This window comes from Glandiceps talaboti, chromosome 13 (genome assembly GCF_964340395.1).
Source record: "Glandiceps talaboti chromosome 13, keGlaTala1.1, whole genome shotgun sequence".
Classification (NCBI taxonomy): Eukaryota; Metazoa; Hemichordata; class Enteropneusta; family Spengelidae; genus Glandiceps; species Glandiceps talaboti.
In genome coordinates this window covers 624770-646101 of record NC_135561.1, presented here as the reverse complement: position 1 = coordinate 646101, position 21332 = coordinate 624770, and the positions used below count along the sequence as shown (strand labels likewise).

Here is a 21332-nt window from a genome sequence, read left to right as displayed (position 1 = left end):
GTTATCTCATCTCTTGGAGTAAATCGTGGCAAATACTGTGGTTTCCATCCATATACAGTTATCTCATCTCTTGGAGCAAACCATGGCAAATACTGTGGTTTCCATCCATATACAGTTATCTCATCTCTTGGAGCAAACCATGGCAAATACTGTGGTTTCCATCCATATATAGTTATCTCATCTCTTGGAGTAAACCATGACAAATACTGTGGTTTCCATCCATATACAGTTATCTCATCTCTTGGAGCAAACCATGGCAAATACTGTGGTTTCCATCCATATACAGTTATCTCATCTCTTGGAGTAAACCATGGCAAATACTGTGGTTTCCATCCATATACAGTTATCTCATCTCTTGGAGCAAACAGTGGCAAATACGGTGGTTTCCATCCATATACAGTTATCTCATCTCTTGGAGCAAACAGTGGCAAATACTGTGGTTTCCATCCATATACAGTTATCTCATCTCTTGGAGCAAACCATGGCAAATACGGTGGTTTCCATCCATATACAGTTATCTCATCTCTTGGAGCAAACCATGGCAAATACTGTGGTTTCCATCCATATACAGTTATCTCATCTCTTGGAGCAAACCATGGCAAATACGGTGGTTTCCATCCATATACAGTTATCTCATCTCTTGGAGCAAACCATGGCAAATACTGTGGTTTCCATCCATATACAGTTATCTCATCTCTTGGAGTAAATCGTGGCAAATACTGTGGTTTCCATCCATATACAGTTATCTCATCTCTTGGAGTAAATCGTGGCAAATACTGTGGTTTCCATCCATATACAGTTATCTCATCTCTTGGAGTAAATCGTGGCAAATACTGTGGTTTCCATCCATATACAGTTATCTCATCTCTTGGAGTAAATCGTGGCAAATACTGTGGTTTCCATTTATATACAGTTATCTCATCTCTTGGAGCAAACCATGGCAAATACTGTGGTTTCCATCCATATACAGTTATCTCATCTCTTGGAGTAAATCGTGGCAAATACTGTTTCCACTCATATTATCTGCATCCATCATATACTGTTTTTATCCCTTCACACCTGACACCATACACTCAGTCTTGTTTTCATCCATAAACTACCATCTTGATATTATTCATATTTACTCTGTCCTAACTTCTTCTCTGGACCTTTCTGTTTCATTTCAGCCTTGGAAAGAAATCAGAATTGATGCAACAAGGTAAGTGAAATATTGTATCAAAAACTTTTACAAAGACTTATCAATAATGGAGACTACAGGTGTGGACATATACTGTACAAAGTTGTAATTTCCTACATACCAGGAGAGTGTAAAATTGATTTATTACATCAGCATGTGTGTAATTACTGACATATAGCTTGTCATAATGTAATGAGCAATTTGTTGGCAAATACAAATATCCAGTTTGATTAGTTGAATTAATCTTAGTCTAGTATTAAGAAAGGAAGTCAAAGATTTGTGTGAGCAGACTCAATGTCTGGTATGATAATCAGTGTGCTGCCCTCTATGGCAATTTGACACACCACTGATACACAACAATCTATTGTGATACACCAACATCTGACATTCCTGTATCCCTTACTATGAGATGACTTTTACAAGCAAATCTATTTTTTTATCATGTGATCCCCCAAAAATGTTGTCCTATGTTCTTTAACAATTTGATCTATGAACAAGCTATGTTGATATTGGAAAACATAAGATTTACAATTATCCTCATTTCTCATTTTGATGTCAACAGCTTTTGTAACACCAGATGTATGTGCTAAATTAATTATAATTATATCATGCATTATTCAGTTTTAAAATTCTATCAACCTTAGATACTGGAAGTAGTAAACATTGATACAATACCAAATGAAGAAAAACTGTGGGAAATTACATTTACAAGTCAATATTTAGTTAGCTAGAGTTAGAATACATGACATATGATTATGAACAAATCTGTCAATTCACTTCATTTACTTGTTATTTTCTAGCATTGTATAAAGGAAGTACAAAAATATCAGTTACTGTTAAAATTAAAATATGAACTGCAAAGAATGCAAAATGCCACTTACTGAAACATGATAGTAGTATTTATACTTGCCTTTATGATGATTTTAACAGGTCTTAGCATTTACCAGGTGTGTATGTAAGTAATGTATGATGTATGTGTGTGTATGTATATAAGGTATGTATATAAGGTATGTATGTATGTATGTATGTATGTATGTATGTATGTATGTATGTATGTATGTGTGTGTGTGTGTGTGTGTGTGTGTGTGTGTGTGTGTGTGTATGTGTGTGTGTGTGTGTGTGTGTATATATGCATAGACCCATTGGTGGAGGGTCTATGATATAAGTAATGTGTGATCATGATGTATGTGTGTGTATATTTACAAGTAATGTATGATGTATGTGTGTGTATGTTATTGAGATCACAGCAAACAATGTTACCACGGCAACTAATTCAATCTGAAGCCAACACCAGCACACACTACTACTTTTAGACTGGAAAAACAAAATTGCGACAGCCAAACAGCAAAGTTATTCAACTACTTTTCATTGGCACCACAAGCTGTATGTGCTTTTTTTGTCAACAAAATAACACACTTATGCCTTTCACCCCTCTTTCTAAAGAGGACTACTCAATAAAGTGGGAGCCTGATAAGCTATTTGGTGGAGGGGGTGGGTGGAGCTATTTGGTATTGGGGTAGGTGGGTGGAGCTATTTGGTGGAGGGGGTGGGTGGAGCTATTTGGTATTGGGGTAGGTGGGTGGAGCTATTTGGTATAGGGGGAGGTGGATGGTGGTGGTTCATACCAACTACTATTGTGAGTGTAGTACACAACATTTAAAAGAAAACTCTATGGCAACCAGGCAGCATAACAACATCCTGAACTGGTACAGGCTGCTCTAACTTTGCTGAATCAAGACACACTTTGTGAGCTTTCATTCCTGCAGTATTTGCTATGTGCTATTTGGAATGAATCCCATGCAAAATCATTCATGTGTGATTTAAAATTTTTAGGTGTGTGTGAACATAAAATATGCAATAACATTGTACCTGACAAACTTAATGTGGATGTGCACAGAAATAAAATATGCAATAACATTGTAAACATTTCAGTAAATGAAATACACATCATCATAATATTTCATTGCATACTGGTGACACTGACATCATGTAAGATATACAGTACTGTGCAGGCATATCCAAAGCAGCCATATTGGCACCACTCCACATGAATGTGGTGGTGGCTAACAGAGCTGTATGCATGACATAGCATATCTTACACATTATATCTGGGCTATACAGTTGTCATAACACATTATACACATTGATAGTAAAAGTGATACATTCAGTAATGGTTCATGTTTCTATGACTGTACTTACATGAGACTCTGTAATTATCATTTTTTTTTTCAAAATTTATTTGATTAAGTCAAATCTTATTTAATTTAATGCTATTCTCATTAAAGGTATTTAAATCAAAGTTGTTATTTTAACCAAATACTATTCTCATTAAAACACACTTAAAACATAAATATATATATAGTAATATACATGCAGATATGAGATTATCTTGTTTTATTATCAAAATTACTTCTTTTAATTGTTACCAAGTAAACTCTATTAGTCTCAATCACACAAGGGGTCATCACTTTATTCTAAAACATTAGCAAACTGTTTACACTTTTAATGACAGTCGTTTGTGGTGAAGTATACAATAATGAAGCGCCCTCAACGACTATGTTACATTCTGACAAACACCAAGTTACAGGAGACTTGAGTGTTCTGTTTTATTAGCATTTAGACTGTAAGTGTAAGATACAGAAAGTAACACTTCATTCATCACCATTTTATGTGTGGAAATGTAACAAGAAATGTTACCAATAATTACATATCTTATAGTTTACTGGCCATGGGAAGCCTGACTGAATTTCGTGATAATTTCACATTTCTATGTTAACAACTCTTTAAAATTATTTACTTTTATAAGAATTAAAATTTAATATCTATGTAAAGTTATATATAAACCATATCTGGTTATAATGGATAATTGTGAGTAGTATTTTATTTTAAGAGGTGAAAGGCAGTGCTTATCATGCAGGCTGGTCACTTCAGATTGAACTTACCCAACCTTGGCTTTGTCTCCAGAACTCTGCCAGGTCAGACAACAGTAAGGATGGTTTATGGCGATAGGCACCACGTTTCGATGGCGAAAGTGACGGTAACAGTAATGATGTTGAAGACCGTAGTGGTAGTGGTAGTGGTGGTGGTGGTGGTAGTGGTGACACAATCCGTCGTGCTCGCTCAGAACTTACCATTGCACGGTTATGCATCCGTAATCTTTCAAGCAAGACATCAGTGTAAGCTGGGGTTAGTGTGTTACTGCCAGGCACTGCTACAGAGCCATCAGATCGTTTGGCAAGAGGTTTAGTAGAAATGTCTTCTACAGGAGGATTGCGATGGTGTTGATTCAGAAGAAGTGAGTCAGAAGAGTGGGGTTTCTATGGAAGAAAAGAAACAGAGGGAATATAGATACTTAATGGAATATCAACACTACAGATTACAGATTAGAAAACACAAATTCACACTTTATAACTCTATGGTATAGATCCTCATTTCAACTGTAATGGCTCTTCTACTTTGAAAACAGCTCCCATCAAAATAAATCTGCACTTTGCAATATATCCAACATAGTAGATAATGCAATATCATTATAAAACTTATATAATAAAGTTGTTTTGGTTGAAATCAAACTTGTGGATCAGATATGGTACTTTTACAGCAAGGAAACTTTGCATGTTTTGAGAGTGACACACCAAGTGACACAGAACTGTATAAGTACCAAATAAAGTGACACAGAATATTTTATAAATACCAAATCATTGGGATTTCAATCAGTTTTGAAATATGAGGTTTGCATATTTTTGGAGCTAAATATAGGCCTGCCATGAGTTAAATCAGTGATGTTTTCTAAATACAAATATTATCCGTTTTTAATAAAGTGAAGTTTATCATTGCAGTTGAAATGAATCATACCAATCATTATTACAGATGTAAATTTTATAAATTACTAGCACACTGTTTATTATTTTTTTTGCTTACTCTGCTTTACCTTTATGAGTAGGGATGAGCTGTTCTTTAACAGCAGGGGTGTCATGGTTGTGGCTTCAGGGATAGGTCTGGACTAAATACAGGAAAACCAACATAAAATTCTACTTAAAAACACACACACAAAACGAATTAAAACAACACTTTTGCACCAACACCAGGTGGTCTACATCAACAATGTGCAAATTAATTATGGCTATGCTAATATGCTAATGACTACGTACACAAAATGATAGTGGCTCACACGATTAGAGAGACTTAGTATATGAATTGTTTCTTAAACTTGTGGAGTGACGGATGTTGCTTAGGATGCTGCCTTGGTGGTGGTGGTGGTGGTGGTGCTTCTGACTTATCTAATGACTGTTGAGTAAAAGAACAAGAACAAGAAGTGCCCTTGGTGAAGAATGAGTAAAGCAAATAGTCAAAGTCAGCAGTTTCTATAAGGTATGCTGTGATAGGACGCCCTCACACATCAGTCAATCCCTCTCACCGGTGAGGGCGGAGTGACAGACGTATCTTGCAGTCACAGTTTCTACATAAAGCTGTTAAATATAGCGATTGTCCTAGAATTACTAGCTTAAACTTAACAGAGCAGTATGGATAATTATCACCATTTTTTTCTAATGTACAAGAACAATACATTCAAAACACCATATTTCAGCTAACCTCCTAGCAGTCAGTTTTGAATTAAATGTGTCAGAAGAGAATGCCAAGTCACAAGACAAATTGACGACTGAAATCATATGGCAGTACATGAAGGCGTAAACATTTTGACTGGTTGAGAATACCACCAACTTTCACTGTGAAACACTGGGAAATGATTTTTTCAAAGGCAGCTATAGTACTTTAGCTATCATGGCCTTCATTTCACATCCAAATCATGTTTCTGTATAGCACTCCTAGTGGCCAAACTATGCAATCTTTTGTTTTTCTGATAACCGGACTATGGCATACACTACAGATCAAGTACATCTGAAAGAACCCAAGTGCTTCATGACAAAGTAACATAGTTCAGAAAACAAGAGATGTGAAAACATTTTATAGGTTTATAATTCTTATCCATATTGCTCTTTGACAGAAATTTAAATATGCACGCAGCAGAGAATATCAAAGTGTGTAAGTTTAGCTTTGCATATTCAGCTCTTATTGGAAATCATAGAAGCAAAGTTTTGCAAAGGCTAAGCATTTGTATTAGCAAACTGAACAGTGTGTGATTGGTAGATGACCAGGTGTACTCAATGTGTTGGTGACCAGGTGTACCACACATACCAGAAATAATGGCTTTTAAATTGCTTTGGGCCAACATTTGTAAGGTAAGTAGTCATATTGAATTTGCAAAAAATATCATAGTTATAATGCTTTAGTCCTGTGGAGCTTTGTCAGCAAAATCTCACTGATATCTAGGTAACAAACTGTGTATTTTCTATTCGTAGTTTTCAATATGATAGACTCTGAGAAAGCGATTATAGTCATATTGCGCCGGATCGGAGTGTGGCAATGACTTAAGTTTAGATAAAACGTAGGGAAAAAAAGGCGTGAGCGACTGTCGACAGTCTAATTTTCTCTGAGTAGTTTTCAATATGATAGACTCTGTGAAAGGTATCTGTAACTTAAAAGTTGTGTACAAACACATGTTCTCTGTGCTCTCTCACTTTCTCATAACATTGTCAACTTATACATTAAGTCTCTGCAGAGAATTCTCAGTAACAATTTAACTTTTAAAGTTTTATCACATAACAATGGAAAATGACTGAAATGGTAAGTTTACAATGAACTGATTTATGATTGAAAACAGAAAGTGGTATATAAAGTAAAGAAGACAGACTTAGATATTAACTATTGCTATCTCACCTTGTTAGCCTGTACATATTCATTCTCACTATGTGTCGTTCTAACAGATCTCTGTAAACCAGAACTACTGAATACGTCTGCACTGACTGGTTTCCTCATTTGGTATTGGTGTCCTGATGGATGACTACCACCTGTACGTAAATACACATTATTGTGTTTACTTGTTGATATAGGTGGATCTGTCTTGGCTGGACTTTTCACTTTGGAGCCAGTCCGGTATCTGACTTGAGTTGAGCTGCTACTATCACTAGGACTTCCAGCATAGGGAGACATGAGTGTGTAGGGACTTTTGATAGAAGCTTGGGTCTGGTGGGGCAGTAATGGTGAGCCGCCATGCTTACAGCGGTCTTCATCATCTGTACTTCCAGTCTCTTCTACTACTGTGTACTCTAGGTGCACTGGTAGACCTCGTTGTGGATTCTGAGAAGCTGTGAATAAACAAACAAACAACAACAACATACAGTTTACAATAGCTCTCATTCATTATGATAATTTTGGATGTTGAAAAGTACAAAGGGTTGCATGGCAGCCATGTTTGTTGCTCACTCACTAGCTGAGTTTGTGGAATCAGCTTTTATATAATAAGGGAGTACAGTGAACTATAAACTTTTATATAATAAAGGAGTACAGTGAACTATAAACTTTTCAATGTCTCAATTGTTTGCCAGTGATATTTAGCAGCTTCCATTTTTGTGTGTATTTTTTCACATGGTACCATCTTATAATTCTTGAGACAATCAGCAACAATATTTCTGTAATTTAGAAACTCCCCAAAAACACTGACGCCCCCCCCCCCCCCCCCCCATGAAAAACCAAAGCCATATATTACACATATGTTTCTGTGTTGATATGTATTTCACATAAGGGCTTTCCACTACTATTCTATTTTACTTCTACACCAAAGAATAATGTCTGTCACAAAATATCAGTGTAAAACAAAGAACACAAAGTTTTGCCCGCCTTACGTGCATGTGTATATCCATGTTTGAATGAGAGCATAGTTGATCCATGTGATGTACTGGTTTCATCTAATTTAAACCTCCTGGCATTCTCCTCTTGTTGTTGTAGTGTCTTAGTCAAGGCAAGAAGTCGTTGAAGCTGTACTTCATCAGAAAACTGTAATATTCAATGAAGACAATTAAGAGTAAAGAAAGTCAACAACGCCGTGATGTATGGCGCCCTCTGTGGGTCATTGTAAGAAACTTCCATATATTTTGCGAATGTTAGAAAGGGATCTGAAATCAGAAGGCATCCATAGACTGAAAGATTTGTCATTGCTCTATATGATTTGTAACATAGTGATTTGTAAGAGTACCTGCAATGATGAATCTTTCCAAGAAAATCAAATCATTTCAGACAAGATATTATTTTGGCAATAAAGTACACATTAGCTCTCGCATCATTTTTTTTGCTTGCAAGTCTCATTTAAGAGACTGTGTTATCACTTGCTTTCGCTACTTTTTCCATCTTATAAGTTGTTATTCTATAATACTTGTGCATGTGTAATGAGAAGAAGAGAGGATTATGACAATAGTCTGGGATACCCCTTACATACAGCTAATTTCTATTATCAACATTGCTATGTGGTATGTGTTCAGCACTCTCTGCTACCCTGAGAAGTGTGAAAGGAATGAATAAGAAATACAGAAACAAGGACACTTAAGATTTGGTTAAAACTTGACAAATCCGAATTACATAGAGTGTGTAAGTTTGCCTACCAGTCATGCCTTAATCTAATCCCTGGGATCAGGGAGAGATATATAAACATACCCTTACACCAGAAGCTTCTTTGTCTTGTTTCTCCTGCATTAGTTTCTTCATTTCTTCCATCCTCTAAAAGTTAAAATAAAACTTAATGTTCAGTGCTCCCCCAATGAAGTGTTTTTAGTTTGTAGGCAAACATGATGAGTCATGGGTTGCTACATAGACCCTCCATGTTGGTGGAGGGTCTATGGTTGCTATCAATATGTAAACTCTTGCTCATCATGAGTCAAATTTGGTTTACAGTTACAACAGGGAGTGTTCACCAAAAGACTGTACATAAAGTATACATTTAAAGTTGATCATTCAGCAAGTTGAGGTTGTTTTACTCACATGACAAGAGCACTTTTTATTGATGAATTTCCCTAAGTAACTATCATGCTGTCTTTAGCAGTAAAAGTGTTGTTATCTATCAAATAAAAGAACAACCTACACTTACAAAATAATCAACTTTGATTGTAAATGTATATGTTACATATAGTCTTCTGGCAAATGTTGCCTGTTTTAGCTGTAGTTTACGAGGCATCAGGGTTCACACAAGATGCATTGAGTTGTACATACTATGTAAGCTCTTTAACCCATTCCAAATTCTGGTTATATGGTTAAATTTGGCTTATTTACATAATGGCAGAGTTCACTTGGAGGTAAAAGTGTCTACTCAAGTTTTGTTTGAGTATCCTTAGTTACTGGCTAGGTCTGTGTAGCATGGGACCCCAAGGTGCCAGTGTATGAATCTGTGTTCACCGAATGTGTTTGTGTAGCATGGAACCCCATTGCCCAAGGTGCCAGTGTATGAATCTGTGTTCACCGAATGTGTTTTTGTAGCATGGAACCCCATTGCCCAAGGTGCCAGTGTATGAATCTGTCTTCACCGAATGTGTTCGTGTAGCATGGAACCCCATTGCCCAAGGTGTCAGTGTATGAATCTGTGTTCACCGAATGCAAAATTATGCAAATCATTTCATCAAAAACAGCATAGACAAATTTTGTGGTACTTTGATTGTAAGAAGCTATCCTACAAAACTACATAAAATGGTGTCAGTCAATAAATGAAGGTTTTATAGATTACCTTGGTGGCACGTTCATCTATCCTCTCTTGTGAAAATATTGGAATACCATTGTTACTTCTCTTCTGATAGCGGTTGATAAATGTTGGATACTTTTTTAACATATTGACACATTTACCAAATTGTCCAGTCTGGAATATTAACATAAAACATGCAAACTGTCAAATAGTTACACATGGACATCAAACATAACAACTGTTGGTCCGTATACGTTATAGATCTTTTATTACCTGTCAAAGTAATACTGCTTGTGTTACTATGGAAACAGAGTGTTGCCATGGTAACATATACACTGGCATCTCTGGTGATATTATTACATGGTACATGATTACACTAAACTAACACACTTCCACTCAGATGGTCACATTTCAGTGTGTTTATACATCAGGAAAACAATTGTACTTTTATATGTAATATCATGTTTCTAACTTCACTTAGATACTGTCATTATATACGTTTTCTTAGAACTATTTTAAATCTTTCCTTATCTATAAATTATTACATATTATTCATAAAATACTTTTTCATAAATAGTGTAGTTTAAGAACAACTTCTATCTGTAATAACTAATATCAATTCTAAAATCAGGTTTAATTGGCCTATGCAATAATTTTTGTTTTTAAATCAATTTTCAATATTTTCTAAAAGAAATTATTTATATATCCATTTTTTTTTTTTTTTTTTTGGGGGGGGGGGGAGGGCTCAATAATGCAGTGGAATGAGTAATTCGGTAGTTGAGGACAGGGATCAATATTAAGGTAGTGGGCGGGGGGGGGGGGGATTGAGAAGTGTATAAAGTAATAGTCATTTGCTCAATACATATGATGTATTTTGTAATATCTTCACTGTTACCCACATATGATGAATCTATTAAAGTTTAGCTGAGTCTGAAACCAATTACTGAAATGATAAATCAATACTTTGCCATCCTTTCAATGGTACAGTATTAGCTTAGACAGTGCAATATGCTCTAACCACACACCATGTGTGTTAGGATGAAAGTGAATTTAAAACACACAACACAGCAAACAGAGTACTACTAGTATATAGCAGTATTGTCATTATTAAAAGTTTGATAGGCATAGGATCTGTTGACTTCATGAAACAAGTGCACTTTTCCACATGTTCCTGTTCCGGTATTCCTGTTACAAATTCCTTAATTTCTCCTCCAAGGAGAGAATGAATATGCCATTTTAATACACCGGGATTGTTCACAATATGCTGTTCACAATGTGCAGCTTTACAAGCTAGGCAGCTCACTTTCATCTTTATGCTTTTCTTGCTGGTATTCTAAGAGCTATTATTTGATTGACTGGACACAGAAACAGTAAGCTATACAAATAACATATACTATACGATTAGCAGGGTAAGAAATTTCACACAGGAACAAATCAATATAAGGCAAAAGAGATGAAAATGGCATCATTTCTCAGGGGTTACTTTAACAGTAGTTGTTTATATTGTTACATTGATAATTCCTCAAAGTCTTAACATTATCTAAGACTTTTTTAGAACATGAAAGTGTACAGATCTAGACAATGTGAATTTAATGTACATATATGACATTTCATATATCATTGTATCCTGATTCAATTATAAGTTTAGAAGAAATGCTACAAAAATGGCCAAGGGAACAAAACCAAATAAATAAATAACCCAAGAAACTGAAAATGATGCCATTTCAATCCATATTGCTGTAATTTTCAAAAAAATTAGTCCATAGAACAGCTCAATTCCACACCAAAACGCTTACCAGCAAATATTGTGATGTTGGCAGAAGTATGGGAAGGAAATTAATATGTTAATCAAAATTATCGTTAAAATATAAATAATAATATAGTACAGGACTGCACAGTTTAATAATCTTGATATGCTTTCTTATTGTATTCAGCATATCAAAATAAAACTTGATGGTTTTCACTTCTACTTTTATAACTTGACTGCTTGGCCATTTTGAAATCACATCATGACTGGTTTATTTCTTGAAAGCATCACACTTGTAACTTATACATCAGCTTTTGGGAAAATCATCAAAATGTTTATCTTTGGAGTATTTAATATACATCACTAAAAAACTCACTTTGAATGAGTGTATATGTTGCTGAATAGATGAAATGGAACTATGAAATTGCAAGGAGTACAAATTATGGTTGCCTAGGAAATAATCGTGGTTGCTAAGTAAGTAACTATGGTTGATGAGTCACTGTTACGGTTGGCAGGTGGATAAATATGGTAATGGATAACAATGATGCCAAGTAGATGATAATTATGGTTGCTAAGTCAATAGTAATGGTTGCTAGTGGACAAATGTGGTTGCCAAGCAGTTAATTATGGTAACTAAGTAGATGATTATGGTGATGCAATATCTATCAGTAGCCAAGAAGTAAACATGTTCACATTTGCAATGAAATCTTTCCAGGAGAATGTGATTTCCTGTCATATTCCAAAAGTGTTATAGCATTTATCTTTCAATTATCAGACATCTCCTGGTCTGTATTAGCTTCAGAAAAGCTACATAGCATTTTATCACTATTCTCCCAAATGACAAAGATGAACAAAGAGTGCAACTAGAGTGTGCAGTGTACTACATATAATACATGATAGAAGTGCATGAAGTAAAAGGAGAAAGGTGCAAAACGTGAGGTACTCTACATGTAATTTGGAAGATTCCTCAAGCTGGTGATGGTGATGGTGTTGGGGCTTAGTCCAGAAATCCTTGCTGTCTGTGCGAATCATTTCGTGAATGTCGCTTTCCTCAGGCAGTTCGAAAAGTTGGCCTTCAAGGAGCCGTACGTCGGTGTTGACGTTTTCGTTAACAGGTGGTGTAGGTGCAGAGAAAGTCTTTCTGTGATTTCTCATCACATATTGTGCTACATTGAATGGCCTTACGTCTAATCGGAAGTTAGTGGGTGCTGGGTTGAAGTCTCGTTTAGGTCTTGATGGGAGGCCCTCATCACCGGGGAAGGGCTCAAAGTTTTTCATTTCCACTACTCGGTATTGCTGATTGGGTGCTTCCACTCGTAGTCGTAACTGTTGTCGCAGGAAGTCAGATTGTGCTTGCAGAGAAACCCTAAAACGCTGCTTAGCAGAGTTAATAGAAATGGCAGACATGTTATGACTTACATGGACAAGGAGTTAATTAGTGTGACAATTACATTGTGACAATTATATGCAAACAAGTAAATTCTCACCGAGGGTGGATGCTGCATGGCCGCGGAAATAGCAAAGGGCAGCATGGAAACAGAATAATGTGTGAGAGGTGTCAGTTGGTGAAATGATATGGTTGGGTAAGTGATGATGTATTAACAAGTGTGTATGCTTGCACCCGGTTGCATTCATGCAAAGTTAAGCAAAGATATGATGCAATTGTTATAGTGAACAAACATACTATCATGTACAATCTTCTATTGAAGGCTATGATAAAATCTTAAGATGTTTTGAAAATTGTATTTTTTTTATCATGAGACACTTCAGCTAAATCATGGTATCCCTACATATATTTATATATATATATATATATATATATATATATATATATATATATAGCGGATCAACTTTTCTATATTTCGAAATGAACTGTACAGTGTGTATATACCAAAACATTGATGGATGTGACGACACACCATTATCTCTTAGGTCATAATAGTATCACACTAAACTAAAGTGTATACAATACTGATGGATTTCTGTGGTTTTTGCCCTTAATGTTCTGATGAAATACTCTATAAGAAGCAATGCCTTGATCAGACATAAACGCTATGGAATGAAAATAATTATAATGTGACTTTTTCAATCAGTGTTTGTTTGTACTAGCAGCACTATAACTCCACTGCACAATGCTGTTTTTAATGCTACATCCTTCATGAGTGATTACTTGTTACAAACATTGACACATACAAGGTGTTTATATTATTTATGTAACCCCTTCAATGATTCTATTTTGAAGGTATCAGTACATTCTAAGTAATAAACTTCACTGACAGATACTCATAACATTCTTCAAAATTCTTCCAACTTTTTGAAGTTAGAACAATTAGCAGCCTGAGAGTGTACACCAAATACACATTCCTTAAGAATATATTTAATATATCATAAAACCTCTGTTGAACCATATACTGGCAAAAGAAACATGAATAGTAAGTAAAGCCTAGTGTTCCGATGAACTGGCTGGACACACAAATGTGTTGGGAATTTTAGTTTGATATTTCAAGTTGTCTAAGTAGTCATCACTACAGATACTGTATACGTAAGTAAATAACAATTTCCATTCATTTCTTAATATCAAAGTCAATGACACCAGGATGAATATGACACCAGGTTAGACTGTAAAACCAAGACCTTCAAATATTTATGTATCTACAGTGCTCAGTAAACAATACTTTGGTAACATATACATATACCGATCTCATCTAGCTTATAATATATAGTTATGTAATCTAAGTTGTGTGTTCCAGATTTCAATACTACATGCAAATACAAATTGTCAAATTGTTGATATTTGCTATAAACACATGATGTGGTCATTAACAACACTACCTCACTATTAGCACCAAATGCCGATGATTATTCAGGATGAGTAGACTTCGAAATTATTTCAGTATTTTTTATATGTGAGATTTAAAACTTGTTTCAAACATTTTATATGTTTTATAATTTATCAAACATTGCTAATTTCATTATTACTAAAAAGGTTTTGTTCTCCATGTGTACAAGTTGTTGTAAATTAGTCTACTGTTTGTTAGTTTCTTGAAACTTATTTAGCGCCCCCAAGTGGCAATTCTTTTCAGTTACTTTGTTTATGTAATACTATGAGTTTGTCTATTTGCTACCTCATTTGTAGTTTAGCTTCATGTTGTTAAATCCATTTTCTTTAAACTTTTCTGCCATCAAACTAAACTAAGTGGTGTACATTCAAAGTAAATTGGTTCTGAACTGACTTAAAAGCAAAAGAGAATCATATTAAAATTAATACTCAGTTTTCTTGTGGTAACAGAAACCACCTATTTAATCAATTCAGTTTGAAACCATTTTTGAATTGATTCATATCATGAGATAGGGCTAATATATAATCTCATCAACATAACAATTACACTATTTTTATAGGGACCATGAAGTTCACATGCCATTAATGAATGTCACACTCAAAAAACAATTGTCTACCACAGGTTGTCACATACATATGTTTTAATCACAACCAGCTCTCAGTCAGTCACATACTTTATTCATTCATTAACAATGCCAAATTCTGGAAAGAATTAATATTCATACTGTAACTCTAAAAATTACTTTTCTGAACATTATCACCATTTTCACTGGTACATGCCAAATTCCTGAAGTAGTTGACATTCATATTTTGAAATTTCGTTCTCTGATTTTTATGAACATTTTCACTCGTATATATAAAAATACCATTCAGTATAATGAAATGAGAAGAGTAACTCAACCATGACTGGAAGTTTTCTGAACTATGATTCACTGGTGAATACAAACTTTGTAGGGAATTGATATGTTTTACTTAGCGTATAACAGGTAGTATTTTAGTAAAAAGACTTGCTTTGTGTCCATCTGCATCCCTGCCATCTGAAAGGTATACATGTGGCCACTTGTCAACACGTACAAGTTTCTTCAGTGCTATGGTCTGACAGGCCTGTGAGCATGTAGTCAACCTCAGACATTAATTTCACACACAAAATATTTCTTCAACTTTTCTATGACATTTAAACATCCATTTCTCAATAACTTTCACTTCACCAAGTAAACATGTTGAATAGCTTGCTAAAGTTTTAGCCCATAGACTATCATAGCCTTACTGTCATGTCTTTGTCTCAATATCTCACGATATCATTCAAACATGGCTTGAGATACTAAGACCACGACATGTCTCTGGCTTACCAAAGTTGTATACACACTATACGACAAGAAACTAACTACTCCTCAATTTACATTTGAATATTCTATAACACTATTGTTAATATATTGTACAGTTTGCCGGCCATTTATAGAAGTGTCTGAACTTTTTCTCATATGTGAATAATTTGATATGTCAATCAATGACTTTTCAAGTGAAATGCTCAATAATTGAAATATTTTGTTAGTGTATTTACTTGATGTTGAAAGTTATGGAGAACTGCGATGACAATGCAAAATACATACATAGTATGCATCAAACATTTGAAAACAATCATGCAAACAGATACACTGTGACCTCTTTATAAAAAACCCAGGTTTTTAGGATGTGAAAAAGTCTGTATGTGACATCGAATGTAAAACATTTATTTTATTTTGTTTTTGTTCTATATAAGTTTCAGAGATAGAGGTTACAGTGTACCCAACTCTCAAGACATATACATCTGTTCTGAGCTGTGAAGGGGAACATTCAACTTTTCTTGCAATCTTTTGCTTGGAGAATCAGTAGAGGAATTTTGCACAGATTGCAATAAATAAACAGTCCTAACAAATCACAACATATATAATCCCTTCATCATGTTCAAATCTCAGAATTCAGTATTTCACAACATTGCAATATCATGCAATCAATCTGTACAATCTGAAAATCCACATACAATCAATTGTTGGGTTTGACATGGTAATGCCAAGATAGTGACAAGACATAGCAGCAATGCTAGCAGCTAGCACACATAGCTTCATGTCAGCGTAACATTGTTACATTCCAATACACATGGCATGCAAACCTCATGGTTGGTTGTTAGGGTTTTAAATAGCACCTCAGTTACAGCACAATTCATGTTTATTATGAATTTTAATTCTATTACGCAAAGGGGATTTACAATATTTACTTTTGTTACGATATAAGTCACCAGTTATTAATATTACACATTTTACACTACTATACACAAATAGTTATCACATTTTGGGATTCTAGACTCAAATAAGGTAAGGGTGAAAGAAGGCAATAGAACCATTTGAGGGGTAAACTTATATTTTAGTTGAATTTTCACTAAGTAAAGGATGGGGGAGGGGGAGGAGGGTGTTGATAAGAAGGAGATACATCTTACTATTGGAGTAGCTATGTCAGTTGCTGGGGGGTCACGCTTTCAGTGAGTATTAGGGAGGGGTGGTTTTAGGATGACAGGTGAGGATGACATTTTATTTGTGTTGCTGGAGTTTTCAGTAAATATGTAGCTTTTCTTAAGTTTTTAAACAGATCAACAGAATTGTCATAACAAAATCTTCTTTTTTTCCTTACTATTTTGATGAATAAATAAAAGGACTATGTTATGACTGATGTAGTCAAGTGTTTATTACTGTTTCCTGTAAATTGTAACATTTTCACTTTCTGAAGTTACTGCAATACAATCTTTCATGGCTGGTACCCTGTATCTGTATGACATTATTTGATGTCTGAATTTCTAATTACTTTTTCTTTGTTTCCAATTATTATACATAAAGACCTGACTTCATGCTGTACAAGTCCTAAAATGGTACTCATGTTGTCAAAAACACTTCATTTTCTATCTTGTGAAATTTAAAGTATTTAAAGTGGTAAGGTTTGATCAAACCACACTTTATTTGTGAAATATTTCACACAGTGCATATTAGACACAAAATTTACAGTTAAGAGTTATCTTCAGTTTACAACTAAAATTTACCTTTATTTGTGTGGAGGATATTAAGGTAACAGCGCCCTCAGTGATGGGGTGAGGGAATGTGCAATTTTTAACACTTCAAACTTTTAATAGTTTTATGGGGAGACAACTTTTTAATACTTTAATTATATTTGACAAAGGCAACTTGGATGCAAATTTGCATACATCAAAGCAGGTAAAATCATATGTGAATAAAAACAGCCATCAATAAGCAGAATTACTGGGATAATTTATGCTATATAGCTGGAACACACAACTTGGCGGAATTTTTACCATCCTTAATCTTTATGCCTTTACAGTGGAAATTTTTTCATTCCTTACTTTTTCCTTTGCACACTTTTGCCATGCAATTAACCAGATAGCTACAAACATCACTGGACACAAAGTACTTATGACATGCAATAATTTCATACAATTCCAGATTTTCATGCATTCATGCTATCAAGACAGTCATATTGGTGTCTGTGGCATGCCAATATTCATTCAATAAAAATCACAGAAAACAAAGAAACATACAAACATTTGTGGTGTTGTTATAGAAGGAATGAGTAAGTGTGTGTGTGTGTGTGTGTGTGTGTGTGAGTGTGAGTGTGTGTGTGTGTGAGTGTGTGTGTGTGTGTGCGTGTGTGTGAGTGTGAGTGTGTGTGTGTGTGTGTGTGTGTGTGTGTGTGTGTGTGTGTGTGTGTGTGTGTGTGTGTGACTATACACATGCATATTCTGGGGTTTCAAAGACATTTCTTTTAGAGTTTTCATAGCTAAATTACATTATATGCTACGTTTTTTTTTCTACATGATTGTTGTGAAGGAAACTTTGCTTGTAAACAATCCAAATTTGATTATTTCATACTGTTTAATTCAGGTGGTTTCTTGACTAAAATTTTAAGTAATGACCTGTAGCATTCATGCTATATGTTTGTCTATATATAGATTTGTTTGCAGACGATGAGATAGTTCAGAAATGTCATTGCTTGCATGAGAAACCGGAGTCTGGATGATTATAAGTTGTAATACACATCAAATAGATAATATAGATCAAATTCATAATAAAACTTCATGTATGTAAGTAACTGTACTTAAAAACATGTTCATTTGTATGTGTTACTATTTGTGTGTGTACTGCACTGACATGCATGTATTATATATACCAGACTATCCCTGCAACATGCCATTTCAAGTTATATTCATTTTGATTGTTCACAGTAATCATATTTTAACACAATGACAAGATGTCTAAACACTTGTCTGGATGCTATGGAAATTTTTTTATACAAAACAGAGAATTCTCTGAATAGAACACTTGCACTTTATTCATCTGATTTGAAGCTATCCTTTGAAATCCATCCAAATTATCAAATGCAAGTAAATAATAGTAATTGTTTAATATTACATTGTTGCTGGACAAAGTTCATTTGTTTTATATGAAATTTGAAAATGCATTAAAATTTGCAGTCCAGACAATTCCTGTACTTAATCCTTACATTTGTATTTGTGACCACTATTGAATATTTACACAGTCTGACATAATAGTAGTTTCAGTGCAAATCTGGATATCAAATAGTGGTTTCATATTTACATGAAATAATCACATATCATATAGTTCATCTTAAATATTAAGGGTGTCTATGTAATTCTTAAAATTTGTTTTTGGTAATTTGATGGTTGAATTCCTACATACAACGTATCAAACTTCTGATGTCAAATTATTATAACATATTAAACAATGACTGATTAACAAATTATATATTAATACACACACACTATGTTAGCAAACATGTACTAACAATTCAACATCAGAAATTCATATCGGAGTATAAAGGAACTCTTAATTATACCTTTGTGTGTATACCTCCCCTTCCCTCAATACCCCCCCCCCCCCCTCCTATCATACCAAAGAGATTAAATAGAAATGGCATGTTGAGTACATAAGTCTGTATCTCTACCTGTTTCTTCTTTTGTCTCTCTGCCTCAGCTCCTGTCACTTCAGGTAGAGTTGTCTGTTGGTCAAAAAAAATCAAAACAATCATCAAAAGTTCTTAAAAGTTAATGTCCCAATCCTAAGTCATTGCACTGCCAGGATTACATAGAATCATTAAAGTTCTTAAAAGTTAATGTCCCAATCCTAGGTCGTTGCACTGGTAGTATTACACATACTTAGAATCATTCTTATGTTTTGCACCATTTATTTTTATCTAAAGCTCTGTTCCGATAACAGTCTTTCACATCTAGATATTAACCCTAATCCTGGAAAGTGGGCCTTTAACAAACATAACCCACATAATCCAACTCCTGAAAATTTTGTTGTTTTTTATATTTAAAAAAAAAAGCTTTCACTAATGTATAAAATGGGTCAAATGGGTATTTCCAGTTACAAAATCATAACCTTCAGAATAAAATTACTTTCAAGGAATTCACACTTTACATTTACACTTCACATTCTTTACTTGCATATTATTTTCATTGAAAGATATAATTTCAATGGTATTTGAATTTGTCAAAAAATCTATAAAACATCCAGTCAAAAATAATTGAAGTTCAAACTGAAATCAAGAGTCTGTGATTTGTTTGGGTATGTGAAAAGACCTGCAATGACTATTTTGGCACAGATTTATTTTTATTTATTCATTTATTCATAAACGGCAATACATCCAATAATTAAGTGGGTTTTCATGCAATTGGAAAATATAAAAGATACAGAATGTCAGCAGTTTGAAAAAAATAAATTCCATGCAAAAAAAATATAAAAACAAAATAAATTTAAAAGTACATGTATCATATCTTTTGTATATAAATGGTTATCAAATTATATACAATGGCTACTTTTATATAAAGCAGAAACTGTCAAATGTATTGCAGAGAGTGTTTAGGGAAAGGGATGAGATGCTGATTTCTCAGTCTGTATAAAGCAGTGATTGGTATCAACATTACAGAAAGGAATGATTGTAAATGTACTAATAACGTGTTAATACAAGTAGTACCATACCATAACCTTTAAAATACTGACATTACTACAGTATATACTATAACATAACCTGTGACAATACACCATTTAACTTTAAACCTTTATTGTAACATACTAAGATTGATAGTTGGTATGGGATATATGCAGTGTTTTTGATAAGGCTACTAATATGATAGATACAGTCTATGCAAGTCAATATATTGTTGTTTACGATACATATACAGTTAACAATATTTTTTGAATCAGTAAACCTTATTCTTCAAAGTTCAACATTCTTCGTTATGCTACATTTTGGTTAGATTGAAGGATTCATCATTGCTAGCACTAAATGTAGTTGTCACTAGTGTAAGTGACAGCAACGTGGAGAGCAAACAACAACGAATCTCTCAGTCTACATTATTGTAGTGAAAAGATAATAGTATTATTACAGCCCACATGTCACTGTGATCTATGGTTCATACTTAGTGCCTGTAGACAAGCCAAAAGATTGTCCACAGGTACTGTTCATTACAGCCCACAGTGGCTTGTGGTCAGTAGATCAATACCTGTAGACAGGCTGTCAGTTTCAAAATCTTTTATCAAAACACTGCATATAAACCCATATCATATCTATATATTTTGATATATTTTATAGTTATGAAATTATAAGTGACATTATCCACCATCACCAAATTAATGTGATTAATATTTCTATTATTTGATTAGCATGGATGATGTACTATCAAAACTTACAGACTGGGTTGGTTCCGGAGGATGACGAGTATCCTGGAAGCATGCATTAATTGTAAATGGCAAACCAAGGGGAAAACAACATATAGAGTATGGAAGAAAATAGAAAACATGATGACACAGGGACAACTCTGACATGTACAATGTAGATGATAATGTGATGTCATACAATACTGGGTATGATGTCATACAATACTGAGTATGTCAACAATATTGGTGTCAAACAATAGAGCTATGATGTCATACAATAGAGCTAT

The 21332-nt window shown here is 34.3% G+C and overlaps 1 protein-coding gene across 10 annotated transcripts in view; it reads right to left on the bottom strand.

The window, feature by feature from the left end:
• Positions 1-1004: 1004 nt before the first annotated feature.
• Positions 1005-21332, bottom strand: part of LOC144444443 (uncharacterized) — a 109318-nt gene continuing 88990 nt past the window's right edge. For 6 of the 10 annotated variants that reach the window (XM_078133857.1, XM_078133856.1, XM_078133855.1 and 3 more), the window contains 9 exons: positions 21079-21111; positions 19328-19381; positions 15335-15427; positions 9783-9911; positions 8723-8785; positions 7918-8068; positions 6953-7380; positions 4309-4494; positions 1005-1167 (listed from right to left, as the gene is read on the bottom strand). In XM_078133857.1, coding sequence (XP_077989983.1) covers positions 1111-1167; positions 4309-4494; positions 6953-7380; positions 7918-8068; positions 8723-8785; positions 9783-9911; positions 15335-15427; positions 19328-19381; positions 21079-21111 — 1194 coding nt within the window. In that variant the 3' untranslated portion in view covers positions 1005-1110. Of the gene's footprint in view, positions 1168-4308; positions 4495-5105; positions 5178-6952; positions 7381-7917; positions 8069-8722; positions 8786-9782; positions 9912-15334; positions 15428-19327; positions 19382-21078; positions 21112-21332 lie in introns of all 10 variants that reach the window. The other 4 variants (XM_078133863.1, XM_078133860.1, XM_078133864.1 and 1 more) reach the window with 4 other exon arrangements.